Source organism: Tribolium madens, unplaced genomic scaffold (genome assembly GCF_015345945.1).
Source record: "Tribolium madens isolate multiple individuals breed KSU strain unplaced genomic scaffold, Tmad_KSU_1.1 Scaffold_20;HRSCAF=117;Tcas5.2_LG4, whole genome shotgun sequence".
NCBI lineage: Eukaryota > Metazoa > Arthropoda > Insecta > Coleoptera > Tenebrionidae > Tribolium > Tribolium madens.
The window spans coordinates 11,093,750-11,117,145 of NW_025400985.1; the positions used below are offsets into that span (position 1 = coordinate 11,093,750).

General features: G+C 38.2%; 10 protein-coding genes across 12 annotated transcripts in view; 7 read left to right on the forward strand and 3 right to left on the reverse strand.

Moving 5' to 3' along the window:
- Positions 1–201: 201 nt before the first annotated feature.
- LOC123005564 lies at positions 202–750 on the forward strand. Its single transcript, XM_044399359.1, has 2 exons — positions 202–294; positions 344–750. Exons 1-2 carry the CDS (start codon positions 278–280, stop codon positions 672–674), a joined length of 348 nt encoding a protein of 115 aa, XP_044255294.1. The 5' UTR covers positions 202–277; the 3' UTR covers positions 675–750.
- Positions 751–5,711: 4,961 nt separating this feature from the next.
- On the reverse strand, positions 5,712–9,100 carry LOC123005199. Its single transcript, XM_044398857.1, has 4 exons — positions 9,059–9,100; positions 6,888–8,895; positions 6,247–6,730; positions 5,712–6,180 (listed from the first exon to the last, which is right to left on the reverse strand). The coding sequence occupies exons 1-4, from the start codon at positions 9,098–9,100 to the stop codon at positions 5,712–5,714; spliced, it is 3,003 nt and encodes a 1,000-aa protein (XP_044254792.1).
- LOC123005585 lies at positions 9,049–9,418 on the forward strand. Its single transcript, XM_044399398.1, has 2 exons — positions 9,049–9,220; positions 9,273–9,418. The coding sequence occupies exons 1-2, from the start codon at positions 9,136–9,138 to the stop codon at positions 9,371–9,373; spliced, it is 186 nt and encodes a 61-aa protein (XP_044255333.1). The 5' UTR covers positions 9,049–9,135; the 3' UTR covers positions 9,374–9,418.
- A 401-nt stretch (positions 9,419–9,819) lies between these two features.
- On the reverse strand, positions 9,820–10,704 carry LOC123006035 (TLC domain-containing protein 5-like). Its single transcript, XM_044400184.1, has one exon. The coding sequence runs from the start codon at positions 10,624–10,626 to the stop codon at positions 9,883–9,885; it is 744 nt and encodes a 247-aa protein (XP_044256119.1). The 5' UTR covers positions 10,627–10,704; the 3' UTR covers positions 9,820–9,882.
- Positions 10,705–10,969: 265 nt separating this feature from the next.
- Positions 10,970–12,288, reverse strand: LOC123006033 (nucleic acid dioxygenase ALKBH1). Its single transcript, XM_044400182.1, has 4 exons — positions 12,007–12,288; positions 11,854–11,953; positions 11,578–11,804; positions 10,970–11,531 (listed from the first exon to the last, which is right to left on the reverse strand). The coding sequence occupies exons 1-4, from the start codon at positions 12,103–12,105 to the stop codon at positions 10,995–10,997; spliced, it is 963 nt and encodes a 320-aa protein (XP_044256117.1). The 5' UTR covers positions 12,106–12,288; the 3' UTR covers positions 10,970–10,994.
- A 47-nt stretch (positions 12,289–12,335) lies between these two features.
- On the forward strand, positions 12,336–13,720 carry LOC123006034 (V-type proton ATPase subunit D). The gene is made up of 5 exons (XM_044400183.1): positions 12,336–12,488; positions 12,597–12,714; positions 12,763–12,910; positions 12,961–13,176; positions 13,247–13,720. The coding sequence occupies exons 1-5, from the start codon at positions 12,448–12,450 to the stop codon at positions 13,474–13,476; spliced, it is 753 nt and encodes a 250-aa protein (XP_044256118.1). The 5' UTR covers positions 12,336–12,447; the 3' UTR covers positions 13,477–13,720.
- Positions 13,721–13,783: 63 nt separating this feature from the next.
- LOC123004869 (V-type proton ATPase subunit D-like) lies at positions 13,784–14,726 on the forward strand. 3 transcript variants are annotated; one of them, XM_044398365.1, is made up of 5 exons: positions 13,784–13,883; positions 13,930–14,047; positions 14,092–14,242; positions 14,288–14,498; positions 14,551–14,726. In XM_044398365.1, exons 1-5 carry the CDS (start codon positions 13,843–13,845, stop codon positions 14,561–14,563), a joined length of 534 nt encoding a protein of 177 aa, XP_044254300.1. In that variant the 5' UTR covers positions 13,784–13,842; the 3' UTR covers positions 14,564–14,726. The 3 variants fall into 3 exon arrangements, with proteins under 3 accessions (XP_044254300.1, XP_044254299.1, XP_044254298.1); XM_044398364.1 differs by having other exon boundaries at positions 14,564–14,726; XM_044398363.1 differs by having other exon boundaries at positions 14,288–14,726.
- A 141-nt stretch (positions 14,727–14,867) lies between these two features.
- LOC123004870 (arylalkylamine N-acetyltransferase 1-like) lies at positions 14,868–17,021 on the forward strand. Its single transcript, XM_044398366.1, has 4 exons — positions 14,868–14,973; positions 16,020–16,227; positions 16,314–16,583; positions 16,633–17,021. Exons 2-4 carry the CDS (start codon positions 16,030–16,032, stop codon positions 16,822–16,824), a joined length of 660 nt encoding a protein of 219 aa, XP_044254301.1. The 5' UTR covers positions 14,868–14,973; positions 16,020–16,029; the 3' UTR covers positions 16,825–17,021.
- An 890-nt stretch (positions 17,022–17,911) lies between these two features.
- The window catches only part of LOC123005322 (sushi, von Willebrand factor type A, EGF and pentraxin domain-containing protein 1-like), a 15,201-nt gene continuing 9,716 nt past the window's right edge, over positions 17,912–23,396 (forward strand). Inside the window, exon 1 of the mRNA XM_044399006.1 lies at positions 17,912–18,708. Within this exon, the coding sequence (XP_044254941.1) occupies positions 18,057–18,708 (652 nt within the window). The 5' untranslated portion in view covers positions 17,912–18,056. The remainder of the gene's footprint in view (positions 18,709–23,396) is intronic.
- LOC123005324 (phosphatidylinositol-binding clathrin assembly protein LAP-like) lies at positions 18,757–21,741 on the forward strand. Its single transcript, XM_044399007.1, has one exon. It carries the CDS (start codon positions 19,089–19,091, stop codon positions 20,859–20,861), a length of 1,773 nt encoding a protein of 590 aa, XP_044254942.1. The 5' UTR covers positions 18,757–19,088; the 3' UTR covers positions 20,862–21,741.

The window sequence follows — 23,396 nt, forward strand, 5'->3', positions numbered from 1 at the left end:
TTTTATAAAATTGTAAATAATATCTAAATAGACTAATTTTACTACCTGACACTGTATTTTATTACTAACAATAAAAAAAATCTAACTTAATATGAAACTCGCATGAAATTAAACAAAACAAAGACAATTATTCTGTAAAACAAGAATTCAATTCTGAATAAATTTCTGTTTTCTATTTTATTTCGTTTAGAAAAACATGTTGCTGTTTTTGTTTGTTCCCTTCCCCCTAAACACTATGAATTTTCTAAAACCGTTCAGAACTCACCAGTGAATCAACATGGACAAGCTCAGCAAGTAATTTTAAAAAATAACCTTTTGGCATTTGCTAATAACATAATTTCAGGCACAATAAAACAGTCCCTAACATCTACAATATGAGTCCGCAAGAAAAACGTGATTATTTTTTGAAAAAGATAATGCGAAGAGCATCACAAAAACAGCACAGTTCACCAAATGTTTTCAATAGGGCGTTTTTAGAAGATTTACCGAAAGGGTTAAGAAGTGGTCGCAGTGATAGTGATTTAAATTGCTGTGGTAAATCTAGTGATAAAATTGATGATAGTGAATGTGTATTTAACCTCCTGAATTATGCTCTGCGCGAAGTCAAGGATATCGAACAGGATTTGAGCGAAATGACCGAATTAGTGTCGAAATTGAATGCAAGTCGTTATTAGTTGTCAGTTTTTAAGTATTGTACTTTTTTAATTTGTCTGATTTAAATAAATTTTTGCTGCTTTTAAATCAACCCTTTTAAAACTAAAGAATCCCTTTTTGAAAAATTTGCATAATCCATCCAGGGTCTGGATGTATAATTAATACGGATCCATCGTCAAAGACCTTTTTTCCTTTTGGACTAGAGTGACCGCCGCATAAATAAACAAAAAGGGGGGTTGGTGTTTCATGCAAACAAAAGTGCAATGGTGCGTCGTATAATTGCGAAATGACGCCCCCTCGTTGTAATTTACCGAAAACAGACGAGCAGACCACCATGTAAAACGAGGGCGTCACGCCAAATTAGTGGAGGCAAACTTGCCTCCAGTATATGTCTGTTACATTTGGGGCAATTTGCTTGTTTATTAAGGTAAGTGCCGAACGGGGAATTTGAATTTAATTATGGTTTGAGCGCATCACTGTTGCCAACCGTCATCAATGTACGTGCATTACGAAGTAATTAAAAACGGCGCGTTTCCCGATATCGCGATAACGTATTCCGCGCGCGGAGGTTGGTACTAGTGTGTTAACAATGCGACTTTGCTTCTAAATTATGTAGAGGTTATGTTGGAAATGTCCGGTCGTAAAGTTGGCAATTTTTCTATTGCCTGATTTGGTTCGAAAAGGCAGACAAAGTTGTTGGTTAATGATTGTATATTGCTTTAGGAGTTGATTTAAACGGACTGTTCGTTTACGGGGCGCCTATAACGATCCTTATTTAAATCCTCGTTCGTTTTAATTACTTTGTTAAGTTGGCAATGCTGATTGGAGGACACGTTCCAATACAAAATTCAATCGAGGCGATTCGTTCAATTACAAAGTTTCTAACAAATCTCTTTGTGGATCAATTTTATTATTCCGGTCCGTCTCAAGTTGAAGATCAATACGAGAGCTGACCTTATTTTAATGAATTATAACCGAACCTTTCACCCTGGGACATGATAAGAAAACTTAAAAGAAAAGAGTCGTTTTGTCAAACTAAAAATTTCTACGTTAGCTCGAATACTTCGTTTACATGTCAGACTTTCAAGTATCAGAATGGAATATCAAAGAGATAAGGAGACTTTGTAATTCATTGACTACGCGATTTGAAAGCTTTTCTCTCGTTTAAAACACAAAGAATTATGAGTCTGCGATATTATTTCGAAATAATTTATCGTTCGAATAAGCGCGGAAAACTAACTCAAAGAAAACTTGAACCTAGACGAAAATCGCCAACATTTAGCAATGGAAATTCTTTTTGCTTGTTTTCCGACACGTAGGTCGTAACTCACCCCGTCATCAATGCTGAATCAAGAAGTCAGAAGTTTGCGGTTTTTTAACGCATTTATCTTAATCTCGACTTTCTTACTCTTCGAAACTTCGCCAGAAAAAGGGGGAAAACCTCCACTTCCGACTTTTATTTATTTCGTACATCTATAGCCCAAAAATGCATTAAATCTTGAAAAGTCGATTCGAGTCTTTCATTTGCAAGAGGCGATACTTTTTAGGTGCTCGCTCGCATTCTCGAATGTTCTTCAAATAAAACCTTCTTATACACGCTTTCAACGACCTGAAAGCTGCCAGCTTCCATTGAACTAGTGCACTTATTAAAAAATCTGTCACGTAATATCAGCTTTAAATAAAACCTAACACGGATTTTCAAGCCTCCAACCGGTTACAGCCCAAACACGCACTCAAAAATCCTCTTAATATAATCCAATAAACCAGAAACGACTTCTCTTGTAAATATTTATCACTGTGCTTTAACCTTAATATAATAGGAACCTATTTTTTACATTATTAAAATTTTTGTTTAATTTTTTTTCTTCCAACAGAGAATAAAGCAACGCTTTAACCCCTTGTTGTTAGCTAATAATCTAGTTCTTTATTCCCTCTGAAATAAAATAAATAAAATCCCAATTTTTACTCTTAAAATAAACTGGAATTGAAAGACTTGAATCTTTTGAGTGTTTTTCGACATAAAATCACCTTGATACCAATTTTATTTTTTTTTAATTGCTATTGAATGAACTGAATATTTTGACAAAGTTTTGTATCTTTAGAATGAAATAGAAGAATCAAAATGCCCTCTGCTCCCTTTGATTGCCTCTGGCATTAGGTACCATTCTCAGGATTCAAATACAGGGTGATTCACAAAGAATAATGAGCCTGACCAAATTTTCGATGCAACCAACATTTCAGTTGTCGAAAAATAACTTGCGCAAAGTAATGGTGGTTGCATCGAGAATTTGGTCAGGCTCATTATTCCTCGTGAATCACCTTGTATAATTGTTTAATCTCTTGATATATACATAAATAACTATTAGGTTTTTCAATGCTTACAGCACAACATGATTAAAGTTGGTCAATACTTTACTCATTAACGGAAAAAACTTTTTGAAAAATATGTAAAATTAATCATTTCTTTGCCAAAAATTTCTAATGAAATTCAAATTTTTTTGCGTGTTTTGATTTTTTACAACAAAAAAATAAATTGTGAATACAGATTTTATAAAACAGAAAAAACTAAAGTAGATACGAGTATATTGGAAGAATTTCACATGATTATTGAAAACTTTTTATTTTGCTAGCGGATAAAAATGGTATTATAAAAATAAATTAAAACTTTTTGGAGAAAAGAAAAAATTGTGATTTGTCCCTTGATTGGACAAAAACAGTAAAATTGCGCGGATTTATGTTCAGATATTAAAAAGTCGTCGGTGCCATTTCAGCAGCAAATAAGCTCCTTCAGCCTTCGCCCTAATTAATTTCGCAGCGACTCGTCCTGTCAGCACTTTTATTATTAAAAATAGCGTCTTTTTTTCATTTTGATTTTTGATTGGTGCACATGGCGATGACGTCGTCGATTTCACGGTCCGTCGTTTGCAGATGGCGCTTTTCGCGCCAATTTTGTCCGGTTTCAAAACTAATTAAGTAAATGTGGCGTTTTCTCGCCTGTCCGCCAAGACAGAATTACAATCGAATACCCATTTATATGTTGATGAGTCACGTCAAGTAAAAAATGTGTACGTTTTTGGGACGATTCGGTCGAGGAAATTTTGTTATTTCATGGAGATTTGGAATTAGAGCACATTCACGTGTAGCTTAAATCGGTGGAGATAAAACTCGAAACGCAAACGAGAATTTTAAATACACATTTTACATCCGTATGAAATGAATATTCATTCGAAAGAGGGCTCTTATCGAAGAGCGTCACGGCGATTCAGAAATTCTAATTCGCACTGACAAATGCGCGAGACGATTAGATAAATGCTTAGCCAAAAACTCGACTAAAAACAAGACGGTGAAAGCATTCAGGAAAAGTTTTTCATTTCTAATGGAGGCGAATTTTGATTTACGTTAATTATTTTCGGGAGATGAAAGACGCCGAGGTCTTGTATCTATGCAAATCTGGGTGTGCATAATACGCAAGGGCCCCTTAGCTACTTGAACAACTTTGATCTCGCGTCGCGTCAGCCAAAATCACACTTTCGCTTTGATTAATTTACTTTGTGACGACTTTTCCTTTTTAGAAAAAACAAATTTCAATTATTTTAGTGTGGCACACGGGGGAAATTCAAAATTGATTTAGTTTTGCATTTGATTAATTACACGGGTCTGTGATTAACAATTTTAATTTTCCATCCGATGGAAATCCAATTGAGTGTCAGTGACAGAAGGAAATAATTGTGTTTGTCGTTGACAATAATTATTATCTACCGCCAAGCTTTTTAATTAGACGACTTTTTTGCACACCCACTCGCCTTATCTGCTAATCTAATTTCCAGAAGAAACTCGCACAATACCGGACACAAATTAAACGGTTTTTCTAACATACGAGGCGAGAGCGGTTAAGAAAAGTAAGATTGCGGCTCAGGGATGCTGGGAGATGTCTTGCACACCGTCGGCTATGCGGAGAAAGCCCCTTATACAGCCTTAATCCATTAAATTTAATGTTGTGTTGTTCGTGCAATGATCAATACCGTACATGCACTCCTGCCTAATGAACCAGAATCAACACCGGCATGGGATACACGGACATACATTTTCTCGCACCATCCGCCAAGATGAAATATACATGAGAATGCCACGATAAAATGATTCCAAATCTTTCAACCGTCTTGCAAAACTAAAAATTTACCGACATCAAGTGATTTCAAAGTTCTTCAAGTATGAATTTGAATAGCATTTGTTACAAAGTACATAGATAACATGATAACAATTTCGATATCATAGAAAGTGCAGATAGTAGGAAAAAAGGTAAATCCCCTAATAAAGCTCAAAGTAAATCCTCGTATTTACAAAATATTAAAATAAAGCGCAAAATTATATACATATAAAAACCAGAAACCAAGACATTAATAAGTATTAATTTACCTTTTAAAGGTACTTGACACTAAAAATAAAAAGGGAGTTTTTTGAAACTGTAGATTTTTATTATATCATTACTAATAATGAACTTATAACAACACAAATAATTTAAAAAATTTTTTGGATTTCTTGTTTTTGTTACTCAAAATTAGCGCACGTATTTTGAATTATAAAAGAATTTTCCCACAGGTGTCAAATTCTTAAGTATATCTACATAATTATAAAAAAAAATTGGGCATTGACCATTTTCCACGTGGCCAAGGAGGCTGATCATTAGGGATAGTGTTGCTATCAACTAATGATATGTGTCCAGTAATTGCACGTGCAGGCACGACATTTATACTTTGACAGTGAAACAAACACTTAATTGATAATTGTCAGATGAATGGCAAATGTTACGGAAACCATAGAAATGGATTTCAAGTAAAGTTCACAATTCCAGAAATAGTTCCGGGAATCTGTTGCTGCAATCGAAATTGCAACGTACAAATACGGTCGTATATTAATTACGTATATTATTATTTTTTTTTTCTCGTTTAAATTTGACTGGAACCAGAGCCCCCAGTCTCCGACAACTGAAGGGTAATTCCAGTCGGGTTAATCCATACCCTTGAACCTGCTCCATACGACCGCATGGTAAGCAAATCCTAGGTCCACAAATCGTGTGCCCTGAGCAGAAGCAATGAGCCGAGGATTACCGCCTTCTGCATTTGACCGGCAAGTCGTTCAGCCGCGTCACGGCATGCCGGAATGATCTTCAAAGACGAAAGCAGCGTTGGTCTTGCACCCCCTAAACATCCGATGACCAAGACGACCAGTTTGATAGAATAGCCAGGATACAGCCTACGGAGCTCCTGAAGGAGATCTCGGTATTTTAACCGCTTGTCCTCCTCCTTAGCGGAGATGTTTGGCTCAGCCGGAGCAGAGAATTCGATCACAAACATCTCCTTAGATAGAAGATCGAGGAGGACAATGTCAGGCTTGTTGGCCTGAATGAGTCCTGTAGTTGAGAACGAAAAGTTCCAATAAATTCGGCACTTCTCATTCTCCACTACCGACTCAATGTCTCCTGGAGCATAGGGAAGCACAGGTGTTTCGTCTACACCGTACGAGTGTCTAAGGTGGTAGTAAACCACTCGTTAGGCCGCATTGTGGCGATGGATATAGGACGACACTGCATACTTCGGACAAGCCGACAGTATGTGCATCAGTGTCTCTGGTGCAGTGCGACATGCCCTGTACCGAATATCCGGAATGTCCATACCCATCACGCGGCTGCGATAGACGAGCGTGTTAAAAACACCATCTTGGCAGGCTATGATAAACCCCTCCTTCTCCGACTTTAACCCACTTGCCTTCAAGAAGACAAAGGTCAGCCGCTGAGACAAGCCCTGGTCTTCTATGGTTTTATAGAAGACACCATGCATGGGCTTGTCACAGTGCTTGCGCAATAAACTGCGCACCTCGGCWTCCCTTARGTGGGCCTGGAAACGAGTATCCTCCCACTCMGTGWCWGAGTTTTCAGACACTCGTTCCTCATCGAAGACAAGACCGAGTTCATCCGCTGCCCTTCGTGCTGCCCTAAACAAAAATGCTCCCACCTCCCCTCTTTCGTGTTCGCATACCATGCGAAGAAGGGGATCCGAGCTCCTGATGATCTTACAGGCTGTACCCAAAGCTGTCGTGCAGACACCGCAAACTCAAGAGTCCACGGCCTCCCCGATTACGTGGGAGATATAACCATGGAACGGATGATTTTGGGTGATGACTCCTTTGAAGAGTCATCATTTTGCGGGTCCCTACATCGAGGTTTTGCAACTCACCTTTAGTCCACTTCACTACTCCAAAAGAGCAGAGCAGGATCGGAACGGGAAGCATATTTGTTGCGGCAACTTTGTTCTTCCCCGACAGTTCGGAAGACCAAATTTGCCGGAGCAGTTGCCGATACTTGCCACGAAGAGACTCTTTGATTTTACCTACCTCTTGAACATTACGCTGTTCAATGCCGAGGTAGGTATAGGTCTCTCCGGCATTCAGATGTTTAAGAATGCTTCCATCAGCAAGTTGCTCATCCTCTCCGTATTCTCCGCATCGTTCTCTCTTGATATGGACCAGTGCGCATTTGTCCGTTCCGAACTCCATTCCAATCGCATGAGTATACTCCTGCACCACCCTAAGAGATTGTTGTAGTTCTCTTTCTCCGGAGGCGTAAAGTTTAAGGTCATCCATATWGAAAAGATGGGTGACCTTATGCCTCCGGTGCGAAGGTGGGCCGCAAGTATATCCCTTTGTTTTTCGTAAGGCAATTGAAAGCGGAAGTAGCGAAATGCAAAACAAGAGGGGGCTCAAGGAATCTCCTTGAAACACCCCTCTCCGGAACGTCACCCACTCTGTGCGAACTTTTGTGGCACCTGATGTTATGGTGAATCTGGTTCGCCAAAGTAGGATCATTCGTTCTAGGCATTCCACTATAGGATCAGGCACCGCAAGGCTCTTGAGAAGGTGCACAACGAGATGGTGAGACGTTGTGTCAAACMCCTTGCGGTAGTCAATCCAGGCCATCGAGAGGTTCCGCTTGTACTGCCTGGAGTCCTGCGTGATAGTACGATCTATCAGCAAGTTCTCCCTGCAGCCAGCCACACCCCTCTTTGATTCTCGCTGTTCGCATACCTCACGAAAAACAGGATCCACTGCTTTAAGTATCCGCATGTATAAGACCCTTGTAAAGATTTTATAGCATGCGTTTAAACATGTGATTGGCCTATAGTTCTTTGGATCGGACAAATCCCCGTTCTTAGGAACCAACACGGTCCGGCCCTCGACAAACCATTGGGGGATCCCCTGCTCCCCATGCATCCAAGCATTAAAGATGCGGACCAAATGTGGATGGGTTGATGGAAACTTTTTCCACCAGTAGGAGTTAATCCCATCCGGTCCAGGAGCAGAGAAGTTCCTTGCACCCGTTAAGGTACCTTGAACCTCCTCAAGGGTTATCGGTGGGCACAGGTTGTTTGGGTTCTGGAACTTTTCATTAAGAAAAGTCCCAAACTGTGCCAAGGCCGCGGTATCGGCATTAAATGGCCGTACTTGCTCGTAGATTCCCTTCCAGAACAGATGGACAGCCTCCGGGGTAGGCGGATTTTCTCCAACACGCTGTGGCGGCTGGAATAGGCGAGAGGGGCTCTCCGCAAAAACCTTGTTTTGTTTCTGCCCTTTCGCTCTCCTGACTAATGACTTTTTGGCGGTCACTAGTGCCCGTATCCTTTCATTACAATGCTGCTTGATGGTTTGCAACACTGCACCGTTCAGGGTGTGATGAAAGCACCGTAAGTCCGCCGCTATGCGTCGGACCTTGGGCGTGAACGGTCGCCCAGCCTTTTTGTATTCCAACACACACTGGATACGGGATGCGTATTGTCTCGCCTCCCGGATTTTGGCTTCCAACTTTTGTGTTCGCCGCTCAGCCCTTTTGTCCGCACCCGATGTTATGGGCTGGGACCTTTGGGCAAGTTCACGAGCAGCATCATACACGGCGCAATTTATGCGCCAGATGTCGGGTTGTCCTGAAAGGGTCTCTACAAGTTTGTGGTCCATTCGAGCCAGGTCTTGTGGCTCTGGTCGTCTTGCTTTGTGCAAACAATGGCGGTCATCAGATGCTCCTGGTGTTATGAGTGCAACCTCCCTGGTTGGTTCAACCGTGTCGTTGCCAAGATCGTCACCGAGATTGGGCTGTCCAGGTTGGGCCACACCACCTTGCCCATGACCTCTTATCCGATGAGGTCGATCGTGGGGGCCTTTTCTTGGTACGTTTGGAATCCAAGTGTAAGAGGGCTGCAAGAAGATTGGCATAAAATCAACGTTTTTGGAATATTTATTTTCATGATAATGAAACCACCGTTTCTTATTAATTTATTACCTGACAATGTCGATCACAAATATCTCATATGTGAATCCCCTTTTTGCGATAAAAAATTTTACTCGGGTATATATAAACCAGCACATCAGCGATTTTTAACAAGAGCAGTTCCCAAATCATTTTTCCAAGAGTGAGCAATTCGAAAAAGCATAAAAATGGATAAAGATGCACAAGATAATCATGCCAATCAAGGGAATCCAAATAATTCGGCCTACTACTCGAGCAGGGGTTTAAATACTGGTAAGTTGTTTTTTGACTAAATGAAATTTTCCCTCATTTGTGATTTTGTCAGGTTCGGACACTTCGTACACTCAAGCAGAGCACGACAATCGGTCAAAGGAGCTAAACCCAAATAATAAGGCTTATTATTCCTCGCGAGGACAACAAAAGTAGTTTTGAAACGTGTAATGCGTATGAAATAAAGTTTTCTTAAAGCAAGTGTTGTGTTTTAAGTTTCCAAAGTTTTCAATTAGGATTTGTCATTCCCGTTTTTGCATTTCTAATTGAATCACACGGAAGTGCAAATACCTCGTCCGGTTTATAAATTCGGAATATATTATGAAGTATGTGATTAATTAATCAATGGTACCTCTAACGATTCGATGAGTTATTTGTATGATTTAAATTGCAAATTGGTCGAGAACATTCCGATAAAAATAAAGACGTTACATTTTAAATCAATTCAATTAATTTTGTCACTTGGTAAATTACAAGCAATAAGTATATTAATCTCGTCCATTAAATCTTGCAACGTCGTTATTCTTTAGCTTGCAGTTTAATTTAAAGTTGATCCTAACGACGATAAATTATCATGATTTATGGACGGTAGCGGTTTCCAGTTAAAGACGTTTTCCACTTAAATAATTTATTTAATACATAAAAATGAACAAATAAAACGAGAGTCAGGTTCCCTTATGTTGAATATCATTTCCTTTGTACCCAAGTCCATATTTATTAATGAAGTACTTGGTGATATTTATCATAAACATCCAAGACATTGCGTAAATAGTCACGGCGAGAATTCTAAAATCCCAGTCGTTTTTCGGTTGAAACGCAATAACAATCAAAAAGTACGTCCCGAGGACAATCCTCACAAGGAAAAATATAATCATAAAAGTGATCTCAACTGAGGTGAACAAATTCGAAGGATAATATCCTTCGCTTCTGAGAAACCACCGAATTTGCAACATCGGATTCGAAATTTCCATGCTTCCCAAGGCACAAGTGGCTTGCGCCCCTGAGTTGTTCTTATACAACATTCTTCTCAAGGCACAAACACTGTAAACGTGATGCGCAATCATCAGTTTCGAGTCTCTTTCATACACAAGACACCAAATCAAATCATGGATAAAATACCCCAGACTGCATACCATCAAAAAGCGTTGACTGTTGGTCGTCCGCCATTCCGGGTGCTCAAATGGCGTATCGATAAGAAAACACTGGTTTATCCCAACAAACGCGGTGATAATTCCGTGCAAAAAACTCAAAATCCGGCAGCAATATTCGCGGTTTTTTGACACCAATACAGCTCTCAGAAGCTGGTAGCTTGCCGCCCAGATTATGGTACTTAGAGTGATCGCGTACCAGGAATTATATTTCAGGGAAAGATCACTTTCCTCCGGTACGGCGACATCGTCATTTACCATTTTTTGAAGAAGATACGAAGAATTTTAGTGACATTTTTGTCAAAACTAACAAAACAAAATTGTCAAAGATTATGTCAACTAATTCGAGCTCAAGTTCGTGTTCTTTCAAGAAGAGGAGGTCGGGAAAAGAAGACACTTTTGCCGAGAAGATGGATAAGACACGCAGCCGCAAAAATCGAGTTTTTGCAAAACTCTACAGTATTTCGGTGAATTTTTGGGATATTTTAGGACTGCTCGATATCTGTCCTTGCGGCACCATCCACTCAATCAAGCCATACATTAGTTACAATTAAGTTTATTTATCTTTTTGTGCATTAACGAAATTCGCAATAAAACTACAAACTCGTGTTTGATTTTTGACTTTTATTTCACGTTTTTTCGTCAGATTCGCTACAAAGGCGTTTCTGGCCCCTTTGCAACACCTGTCTCACATTAATATTAATCCTCGAATTATTCAAATAGTCGCCAAAAGGCTTCCACAACGTTTCCTCTTTACAAATATTAACAACATTTTTATAATCATTAGCAAAATCGGTTTCTTCAAAACAGTTCCAAAACCTCGAATCCATTTGTAAAATTTTAGGAACACCGTGGTAGCACAGCCTTGATTCCTCACTCATTATTACAATATCGCCACTTCGTAGAAACATAGCGGAAGGCTCCTCCTCTTTACTCTTGCCCCCTAGTAAAAAAATCGCAGTTTGGCCAAAGCTAAACGAGATTAAGGGAGCTCTTAAATTGTGTTCGGAGTGGTCAGTATGCCCTGATAAAGTTGAGTCCATGTGGTAATAATTCACAATTGCCGCTTCAGCGTTAAAATGCAAAAAGTTAAGTGATTCTGCTATAAATCTACTCAAATCTGCTAAATCTTTCGGAAACTCTCCTTTATTCTCCTCAGTGTAGACCTAAAAAATTAAAATTAGCTCTACTTTAGTGTTTTTTATCCATTACTTTGCTATCCCAATCGTGGTGATAACCCAACGTCACCCATCGCAACTTATTCATTAATATTTTGTTATTATTGTTCTGGCAAACGTCCCACCATTCCTTGCCTTCAGGTATCAAATTTAAATCATCTAAGTTTGTTTTATTTGGACGCTTTGAATAGTCCTGCAAGCAACGCACCACCCAGTACCTCTGACCAATACTAGTGAAAGGATTTTTAATAAAAATTAATCCTTAAAATTGATTATTTATTGAGGTGTATTATTTTACAACTCTAATTACCAGGATGCTCAATTAATTCGTAAATTTCCCAAGTTTTAGCAGGCTTTAAGCCAAAATTGCTGACAGAATTGCTGATGTTTTCCGCATTAATTCGCCTAATCTAAAAATTGCGTTTTTATTACAAAAAACTAAAACACAAACTTTAAAACTTGCTTTCGATGAAAATTTCTCACTGTTGCTAAAATCAAAAACTTTATCTAGATCAGGAGGAGGATTTCGAGATTTGTAATATTTAAAACAATCCTTAAACATTGTAATAATTATTTTGTTTACATAAGTGGTTTTTCATGTCAAAAAAAGTGAGGTTATGTAATTAACAGCTTACGTAACGTCGGTAACATAAAGTGTTCTACTTTATCGACAACAAATATGATTATTTGAAAGTAACAATTAAATATTTTATTAATGGTGATTTAATGAATTACTCTCACAGTGAGTGAACTTGTTATGAATCAAAATTATACTTAAAAATTTCGTTTTTTTAATAATTTTGGTTGATTGTTCGTTGACAGAGGGTGCTAGTTGCGTTTTTTTGTCATATGTCACGCGGTCAGCTGACTGATCTCGTGAAGTACATGAAAATAGTGCAAAAAAATGTCTTCGAAGGATAAACTGGCGATATTCCCCTCCCGAGGGTACGTAACCACCCTTTTAAATAGCGTTTCAATTACGTAAACCCTACTGTATAACTCGCCCAAAAAAAAAACCCACAATAAATGGGAGTGACCTCTTATTTCTTTCAGGGCTCAAATGTTAATGAAAGCGAGGCTGAAGGGGGCCCAAAAGGGTCACAGTCTGCTCAAAAAGAAAGCCGACGCGTTGCAAATGCGTTTCCGTATGATTTTGAGCAAAATTATTGAGGTTTGTTGATGATTTAAGATCGATTTTTTGTACCAATGAGTGTTACAGACCAAGACCCTTATGGGCGAAGTAATGAAAGAAGCGGCGTTTTCGTTGGCCGAGGCTAAATTTGCAACGGGGGATTTCAATCAAGTTGTCTTGCAGAACGTCACAAAGGCCCAAATTAAAATCAGGACTAAGAAAGATAATGTGGCTGGTAGGGCCCCCTAAGTCAATTGTTCTCAAGTTGATTGTGTGTTTTGCTAGGTGTGACTTTGCCTGTCTTTGAATGTTACCAGGACGGGACTGACACTTACGAGTTGGCCGGTTTGGCCAGAGGGGGCCAACAATTGGCCAAACTCAAGAAGAATTACCAAAGCGCTGTAAAACTTCTCGTCGAGCTTGCGTCATTACAAACGTCCTTCGTCACTCTAGACGAAGTTATCAAAATCACAAACAGAAGAGTAAATGCTATTGAACACGGTATTTATTTTTTTTAAAGATTTTTTTGTTTGAATTTTTTTCTTAGTAATTTTTTGAAATTTTTTCCTAGTAATTATTCCGAGAATTGAGCGCACTTTGGCCTACATCATCTCTGAACTGGACGAATTGGAACGTGAGGAATTCTACCGTTTGAAAAAAATCCAAGATAAGAAGAAAGTCGCTCGTGCTAAGTCCGATGCCATACAGGCCGATAATAAAGCTCGACAACGAGCGGCTGATGATGCGGCTGATAATGTGGCCAATATGCTAGATGAAGGAGACGAGGATCTTCTTTTTTAATATAATTTTCTAAGTGTTGTATAAATTTCTGTACAAAGTTGCATAACTTTGATATTACGTGTTTCACTATAGCTAAGTATTAATAAGTTTGTTCAATGCTGAAAAACACGGTCAGTTGCGAAGTTTAGGGGTTGGTTTCACATTAGAGCTATAAGTGAAAATTCCATTTTTTTCTAGTTTGTTGATTTTAAGCGTTATTAATGTATAATTACAATTATTGAGATCAATATAATAGTTGACACGATACCGTTTTTAATTTATTTGGCCTTTGACTTCCTTAATAATAAGTGTTCTTGCAAGACTCGTTCACACCACGAAAAAGTCAAATGTGACATTTCAGTTTTGGGGATCAAAATTTCAGTTAAAATGTCTGATACTGACCGATTACCTGTTTTTCCGTCACAAGGGTGTGTATTATTCTGAAATGAAAATGTAACAAGCAAAATTAATTAGGACCCGCATGATGATGAAACATCGCCTTATGGGAGCCCAGAAAAGCCACTGTTTACTAAAACGCAAAATCGATGCACTTCAGTACCGTTTTCGGACAATTTTAAAAAAGATAATTGACGTCAGTGATAGTAAAAAAATTGCAAAAACTACATTTTTTTATAGACCAAGGCCCTGATGGCGGAAGTAATGAAAGAAGCGGCTTTCTCGTTAACAGAAGCCAAATTTGCAAACCCTGATTTCGTGTACATGGTTACGAATTCAATTCCAAAGAAAGCTTTAGTTAAAATTAAAACACACACTGAAAACGTTGCAGGTACCCCAAAGAGTGTAATTTCCCCACTTCCTTGATGCGTTCCAGGTGTGACTTTGCCTCATTTTGATTATGTCGTTGAAGGGACTGATAGTTTTGGCCTCGCTGGACTATCCAGAGGCGGCCAACACTTGTCCAAACTCAAAAAAAGTTTCCAAGAAGCGGGGAAACTCCTAGTCGATTTAGCCACCCTCCAGACCTCTTTCATTACCCTCGACGAAGTTATCAAAGTTACCAATCGGAGAGTCAACGCAATTGAGTATGTAATAATTCCGAAAATCGAACGTACTGTGAGATACATCATTTCCGAGTTGGACGAGTTAGAACGCGAGGAGTTCTACCGCTTGAAAAAGATCCAAGACAAGAAAAAATTAAAAACACAACGCGAAGCCGAATTTCAGAAGAGAAGACATTTTTTGGAAGCGGCAACTGCATGGGAAGTGGACGACGACGACTTTATTTTTGATTAAATAAACTTTTTCCCCTTTTTCGTTTTTCTATAAATTGAAACAAACACGGATTTTCAGTTCTAATTGAACAAAATAAGATTGTTTAAATCCGGTCGGGAAAGTTGATTCGTTTCACACAAAATCCAATTAGGATTAATCCGGGCCTGGAAACCAATTCCCGGGCGTTGCTAGAAGCAACAGGATCCAAGAGAGAAATCACGTTTAGTGAATTTAGTGCCACACGAAAGCTCGCTCATACTACATGTGAAGCTCGTACCATCAAAGGTTAGTGCTTTAAACTAATCTTACATTTTATAGACTTGTTTTACAATCGTTTTATTTTTATCTGGCGCCCTTTTTATAATTATATCATAATTGACTTAATAACAACGTTTATGAAACATTAGCAAATGCTCGGGTTAATCCATCATAAAATAAAGTTCTTATTTTGGAATTTATGGCCTTCAGACTAGGGCTTTTTGTGCAGACACTGTAAAAGTGGCACACTGACCGATATACTGCATAAGGTGTGTGTGCATGTATTCATTGTTTTATTACCTATATTTTAATTTTTTAATTTTTTTTTTGGTAATCAATAATAAGTTATTTGAATTTGTTAATGTCGATTATTAGCATGATTTAATGAACAGCCTGTAAATTATAAGAAATAAGACATTGTTACACACGTTTATACTATTTTGTAATAGTTTTTGATGAGTTTCAAAGATATAAAAAAAATTGCAAGCACAATACAGGGTGTTTCACAACTTTACGAGGCTTGCGCCTAATGTACGCACCCAAGTCACAAAACACTGGATACACAAAATACACATTTAATTATTTAATTTTTGGAAACACATGACAGTAGTTGTCAAACTAATCACTGTTTCATTAATGGCCATAAACTGCAGTTTTTTAGAAACAATTATTATCATTTGTTCTATCAAAAGACGGCTGAATATAATTCTAGTTTATCTATCTTAATAACTAACTAACTAAAAACGTTGTAATTTTTGAAAGGGTGAATAAACTAGAGAAGATTATTCAATTTTTCAAAATTTGTAATCGAGTTCGTATCGGAATATGTATTATTGATCTATTATATATATATATTATATATATTATTGATTGCATCTTACAGGCGCAGGCCTCGTAAAATTATGTGAAACACCCTGTATTCTCAATAATTGAAAATTGACCTTCAAAAGTCACAATTTTTGGCCATTTATTTATTTATTTGGTTTACACATCCTCCGCCTGTTTAAACAATTAGCGCATTGGCATTTTTGCGAGATTTGTCGTAATTTAGTGAGTAGGAAAATGTTTTTAAGGTTGTTAAAAATGGAGTACGGCCCTATCCCGAGCTCAAAATTCACTGACGTGATCCACCACCTGCGTCACAACTTCCCCGATGAGCCTTTGAATGCTTCTGTGGGGCTGTGCGTCCACGGGAAGCCTTGCGAGCTTCTGGAACATCACGATTTGCAGACTCTGGAAGACGGTCTTTCGATAATGGCTGTGGAGTCGGCGACGGGGGAAGTACGTGTAATTTGGTCACAAGGCGTTTTATTGAAATCCTCAAGCAATAAACTCGGTCGGAATTCCATTTTAATGACATTTTTCAGATAGCTGGGGTCGCACTGAACGGAATCGCTAGACGAGGCGACGTCGAAAAGGCACTGGAGGAAATGAAGAGCATCGATAATATTAAATATCAACGAATTTTCGGCCTATTGAATAATGTTAACAAGAGTATAGATTTGTTTAGCAAATATAACGTTGATAAGATATTCGAATTGAGGATTCTTTCGGTCGACTCGAGATTTAGAGGGAGAGGAATCGCCAAGGAACTCTTCCTCAGGAGTGAATTAATTGCAGAAGAACACGGATTTAAAGTAACCAGTTGGCTTAAAAATTTCATTTTGTAACTTAGTGATTTTCCAGTTAGTCAAAGTCGATGCCACGAGCCTTTTTACGCAACGTGTGGCCGAATGTTTGGGTTTTATTACAGAAAAATGTGTGACTTATGGCGATTTCAAGGATGAAAACGGCCGGAAAATCTATGACACGAAATCACCTCACGACTATTACAAAGTGATGACAAAAGTGGTCTCTCCGAAATCTAACGATGGCTGAATCGAACACACGACCAACTTTTTCTTTTTCTTTTTCCATTTTTTGGAAAATGTTAATGCTGCCACTGCCATGCAGAATTAAACATTTTTTTACGAGAATAGTGCTGGTTCACTATCAGTGTTAAATGTACCAAGAGTAGGGCAATCATTGTACCAACGGGCTATTTTTAACACCGAAAACAGTTAAATAAAATGCTATTGAAATCAGTGTTTTAATACCTAAACCCTATCTATCACCGAGCTGTAGAGCGTTGCCGTGGCGACGGTCAAGGATCTTAATAATCTGTCGATTTTTCGTGGAAATTTCAATTAATACCAATTAGGGAAAATTCTTTGTTCAATAACTTGCATGACAAGCATTCCTTCGAAGCCCTTAACTGGAACTGAATTCTCATCTAGAAATGTCGGAAAGTAATTAAAAGCCTGCCTCCGGGAAATTTCAACCAAATGTTTTTATTTGTAAAGAGAGAAAGAAAATCAAATAAGACTGGAGGAAATTTATTTGCGCTGACAGAACAATAAAGTATAATAAAACAGACGGGAAACCTTATTAAAACCTTCGATTTGGCGCACTCCGGGTCGCGCTATGTCCGCTGGACCTAAAGTTAATCGTTACATTATTTTCTAAAATTATGGAATATGTTTTGTTACAACTAACAAAATGTTTATTGCTCTTACATATCTTTTTTGTAATCAAGCATTCTCTTTTACTATAAAAAAAATTGTTTTCATTAGGTATGTCATTAGAATCAGGCGTAGGCAACCAATTGCAAATAGGTCCTTTTGAGATGCACAACGCTTCAATTAGAGTGAGTGTGAATGGCGCGTTATAAATTAAGTGTTAATTGAACAATTTTCTAATTTTTTTTTTTTTCAAAAAAATATAGTAAAATATTGAATAGGTTATGCAACCAATTATACAGATTGATTAAATTATTTTGGTGTTTAATAACTTTAAACCGAATAAAGTTAAAATAAATTGTAAATTAAAGTGGCATTAATTGCGTCCCGGTTTTTAACAAATTATGTTAAATCACATAATTAACAAAAGTTAATTAACTCAAATAAGTGACCTTGACAGCACAGAACAGCTGATCGATCTGTATACTTGTCAAAAAGTGTTTTGTTTTGTAACAATCACAATGGTGGACTTAACCACAAAAACTTGAAATTTGCAAAAAACCTAATTGTTACAACTCGAATAAAACAGTGTGATGTAATAAAAACTTGACAATGTTGTTGTCTTGCGTTACCGCTTTGATGCTATTAACGTCGACTACCAAAGGGGCAGAGTTCCTTAGCGTCACTCAAGGTCTCCTCGAATGTCCCGATTTCGGCGAAATCTTAAATGGTTTTACAAATATAACACAGGAAGAACCTCGAATCGTCACAGTTGAATGTTTCAAAGGGTTTTATCTTGAAGGGTTCAAAATGTTTAGTTGCAACGACGGGAAATGGGACCAAGAGCAACGCCCCAAATGTAACAAGATGTGTTATCCGCCCCCTTCTATCGACAAGGGGTCTTTAATAATGGAAGATCTTCACCAGGATGGGATGTATCGCAAAGGGGCTTTAGCGACTTACTCCTGTTGGGAAGGCTTCCAATTAACGCCAAAAGAGAGCAAATACAGAGTCTGTGAGAAGGGTATTTGGACGGGGGCAAACGCCACGTGTGAACCAGTCAGTTGTCCACAACCCAAGGACGTCGCAAATGGGTATTTTGTGCAGGAAAAAGGGGGCGAATTTCAAATGAATCAAGTGGGCCAAAGGCTGCACTACAGTTGCAACTCTGGATATGTTTTGGTAGGAACGACTGTACAACAGTGTCTCGACGATGGAACTTGGTCGCCGAAAATACCACCCGTTTGTTCATTACAAACTGCAGGTAATAATTAAAACAAAAACAAAAAAAATTGTCTGTCATAAGATAGTTTTCTGTAATTACAGTGTCGGTAAGTTGATTTTGTCGTTTTTTGTAGTCGTAATTAATAGGGATGCTGACTACGAAGTTTTCTGGTAAGTAAATATAAAAAGGAAGAGTTTGTATTTGTTTAGTTTTTATGTATTTTTGTCGTATTGCGTGATTTTGTAAAGTGCGAGAGGTTTCAATAGTGACCGCTAGGTGTCGAGTCTCCATTTTGTGTCAACATTTTATTGATTCGCCGGTGAGATTTTGCCGATCGACCCGTCGAGTGTTCGAGTTGAATTGAAAATTTGGTCGTAAAATTATTAAAAATAGTGTGTGTAATTTGTGTAACGAATATTATGGCGGGTCAAACAATAAACGATCGTTTATTAGCGGCGAAACACAGTCTAGCAGGCCAGGGATTGGCTAAATCGGTATGTAAAGCAACCACCGAAGAACTCCTAGGCCCTAAGAAGAAACATTTAGATTACTTAGTCCATTGTACTAACGAGCCTAACGTTTCGATTCCTCAAATGGCGAATTTGTTGATAGAAAGGTCACAAAACACCAGTTGGGTGGTCGTTTACAAGGCATTGATAACGACTCATCATTTGATGTGTTACGGAAATGAGAGATTCACTCAGTATTTGGCTTCGAGTAACGTGTCTTTTCAATTGTCGAATTTTGTCGACAAGACGGGCGTTCAGAGTGCCGTGGGGGCGCGGACCGGCTACGACATGTCCCCTTTTATAAGACGATACGCTCGATACCTCAACGAGAAGGCTCTTTCATATCGAGCAGTGGCTTTCGATTTTTGTAAAGTCAAAAGGGGTAAAGAAGAAGGTACTTTACGAACAATGAATGCGGAGAATCTTCTCAAAACTTTGCCCATACTTCAGAATCAGTTAGATGCTCTCTTGGAGTTCGATTGTACAGCAAATGATCTCACTAATGGAGTCATCAATATGTGTTTCATGCTCCTGTTTCGTGATCTCATAAGATTATTCGCTTGCTATAACGACGGAATCATCAATCTTTTAGAAAAATACTTCGAAATGAACAAGAAACAATGTCGTGAAGCGCTTGATCTCTATAAGAAGTTCCTCATCCGCATGGACCGAGTCGCCGAGTTCCTTAAAGTCGCTGAGAATATTGGAATAGACAAAGGCGACATTCCTGATCTCACTAGGGCCCCAAACAGCCTCCTCGACGCATTAGAGCAACATTTAGCTTCACTTGAAGGCAACACTCCAACCGCCGCCGCCAATCAAAAGAATCTAAAATCTGGAGTCTCAGTCCTCTCAAACACTAGCAATGCTTTCGGGTCTGCAGTCGACGATTCCTTCCAACAAGCGGCTCTTGCCGAAGAAGAGGCCGTTTTGAACCGATACAAAGCTAACGTTGGCTCACCCACAGCCGCGAGTACCAACCCTTTCCTTAGCGAAGAACCAGCGATCAAAACCGAACCCATTTTAGACCTTTTCGGTTCGGAAACAAATCCACCACCACCACCTACGACTCAACCTACCAACGCACTTGATGATCTTTTATCTCTCGGGAACCCTTTTGCTGATTTCTCAGCACCGACTTCGACAGCCACCGATGGAAACCTTTTTGCTGCACCTCCAGTAGCCACCACCACAGCTCCGAATATGTGGGCTAACGGTTTTCCAGCCAATGCCCAATTTCAACCACCTCCAACTCAGACAACCTTTGCATCGAATAACCTCAGTGGGCTTTTCAACACCAATGAACCGTCGGTTTTCGATCCTGAAGCCCCGAAACAACCCCCGGTTGTTGCACAGCCACAAAGACCTCCACAGCCGTCGAAACTCCTAACCGGTGACCTTGAAACTAGTCTCACTTCATTGGTGGAAAACTTGACTATGGATACGGGAAGTCGTTCGAATCAATGGAACTCGCCCAAGAATCAGCCCAAACCGCAACCCATGGCGGCTACAGTCGCGCCGATTTATAGACCGATGGGACAACCCATGATGGGTCAACCGATGATGATGATGGGACAACCGATGCAGTATCCACTGGGTGGTGTACAGGTGCAAGGTAGCCCAAAAATGGGCGCACAGCCTCCTAAACAGGAAGTCAGTTTCGATCCATTCGGTGATCTGTAGTGCTTTAACGAGATTTTTGTGTAAATAATGTTGGGTTTGCGATTAGGTTTTTTCTGTATATATTTGTTTTGTTTTTATTGTAGGTTATATTTAAAGTGCAATGTCATAGTACTCAAAACAATTCTTATTACTCGAAATGAGTAGGTTCAAGCACTTATTGTCTCGGTTGGCTTTAATTTTTATTTAATTTATTTGTTTTAATTAAACTTGTACATTCCTCAGATGAAGATTTGTAATATTTATTCGAAATGAAGAAAGTAGGTGATAGTTGTGTAAAGTGGATCAAAGCAACAAAATATACGTTGTCACTAGCTATATTTGGATGCACTTGATACGAGTACACTTGCTTTAAATATTATTTTTCTACTTATTAGAGCTAGTCCATGGTCTGTGCATATATTTTTAATTTAATTTAATTTTCGTGATATTTCGAATTGTTCCTGCTTTATTAATTTATTTATTATTATTTTTAAGTTTATGTATATAAAATGGCTCTACTGCAGTTATATAAATTATATAATTTCTATAAGTGTTATTGTTATAAATGAACAAAAAAGACTTATTGTGATTAGTTTTTTGCAAAGAAAACATAACTTTAGTGATATTCTTCCATAATGGCAACTCATTAATTTCACTCATAACACTAGAAATAACCAATTTGAATGTCGATTGTTAAGTGGCATCGAGCCGTATCGACCGATTACTTTTGATGCAAGGTATGAAATACCAAATATCAGTAGCCATCATTTAGGTTTAGATATTTAGTTTTTATTTATACATTAGCAAAAGGAAAAACCATCTGTATTATAATTGTAATCAATTGTGACAATATAAAGAGAGACAAGAAGCTGTTGGATTGAATAAATTATGCTTATGTGTTTGTCGTTTAATGTTTTTTAAGAACCCACTCCACACTGTCGCAACCTCTGTTTACCGCTTCCTACTCGACTATTTAAATTTTTTAATTAAATTCTCGCAAAATTTTGATTGAAAATAATGAAGTGCTGGAAAGACAAGCCGAGTGTTTGTCCAGGTACAAGTACCATCCAAGTCGCCGTTAATTGGAGGCATCGTCACACTTGAAGTGAAAGAGACGTGTGTAAATATTTTTTTCGATTGCATAGGCGCAATGTCGCTCGTGGTAAAACGCATTCCATGTAAATTATCCACCGTTGGTACAATTATAGGTCACACGGTTCACTACGTTCGCTTTTAATTGATTTCGCGTCGCGTCTTTTGATGGTTTTAATCGGGAATCGCGATCGCGATTTGTTCGAAAAATTTCGTGTGTCTTCTTTTGATGTCATTTCTCACACACAATAAGTATCGTTTCGGTTCTCAATAGTCGGGTAATACAAAAGAGGCGCGAGATAATCACTATTCTTTTACACAATGAATTGATTATGTAAGGTCATCATCGCGGAGTTTTTGTCCTCGGCTCGATGACTATCTTCACTGGGAAACATAATTAGACAATGTAAGCTGTATGTCATCTATTAAATACTTCAACGACAAAAGATCTCTTCCAATGTTCAGAGGCGTCGATAATTAACCGGGACTCCCACGTGGTTTGATTAAGACACTCGGTAAATTTTTCCTATAAAAATGGTATTTAAATAAGGCCGGACGTCCACCCCCGGCGTTCACATCTCGAAAACTTTGCTCGAGTTTGCTTTACAAGCGCCGCCGAGGCCTTTGATAAGCCGCCTATACCTTGCTTATGATACATTTTCAACGTGGGAGGGCCCAAAATATTCATTATTAATATACCAGTACTGGAAGTGTTCCTGTTTCCAACCTTGTATTTATTGAAATATATCTCGACCGTTTCATAAATTCACGATTATGATGGCGGCGAGCTACAGACACTTTTTGGTCAGCGGTCTTCTCCGTAGTTTTATTTCTCTTTGGCCCTACCTTAAATTTTAAACCGCATATAACACAAAAAGTAGCGAAAACTCTTTTTGAAAATTATATTTTGTGTTTTAACCAATAAATTTAACGAATTAAAACAAACAAATGCAGCAGTTTCGTTTAATTGGTATTTGATCTACCTTACTAAGATAAGAATTCGATTTTCTTAACCCACAACGTAATTTCATTGCTAAAATTAGTTTTGGGTTTGTGGAATTAAAGTTATAGTTTAAAAAATGAAAATGACTGAGATATTTATATTAATCCTAATAAAATTGTTATTTCCCACAGACAGATTATTTATACAAAATCAAAGAAGAATTTCATCTGCCATTGATGAGATAATCAGGCAAAATTCGAAAAATTGTAATGTATCAAGAATTTTGCTGTTATTTCAATATCAAGACCAAACTTTTTTGTGTTTGTTTTTGGTAAGTTTTCAGACTTTAAAAAACTCTATTCAGGTGTTTGAAATAATCTTATAATATCTGGGTCCAGCTGAAATGGTATTTTTTTAAATTTGAAATTATTCTAATTTAAATTAATTTTGTCTACGAAGAACTTTGTATTTAGATAAATTTAGAAACGAATTTAAGTAAAACATAAATAATCGTTCTTTGA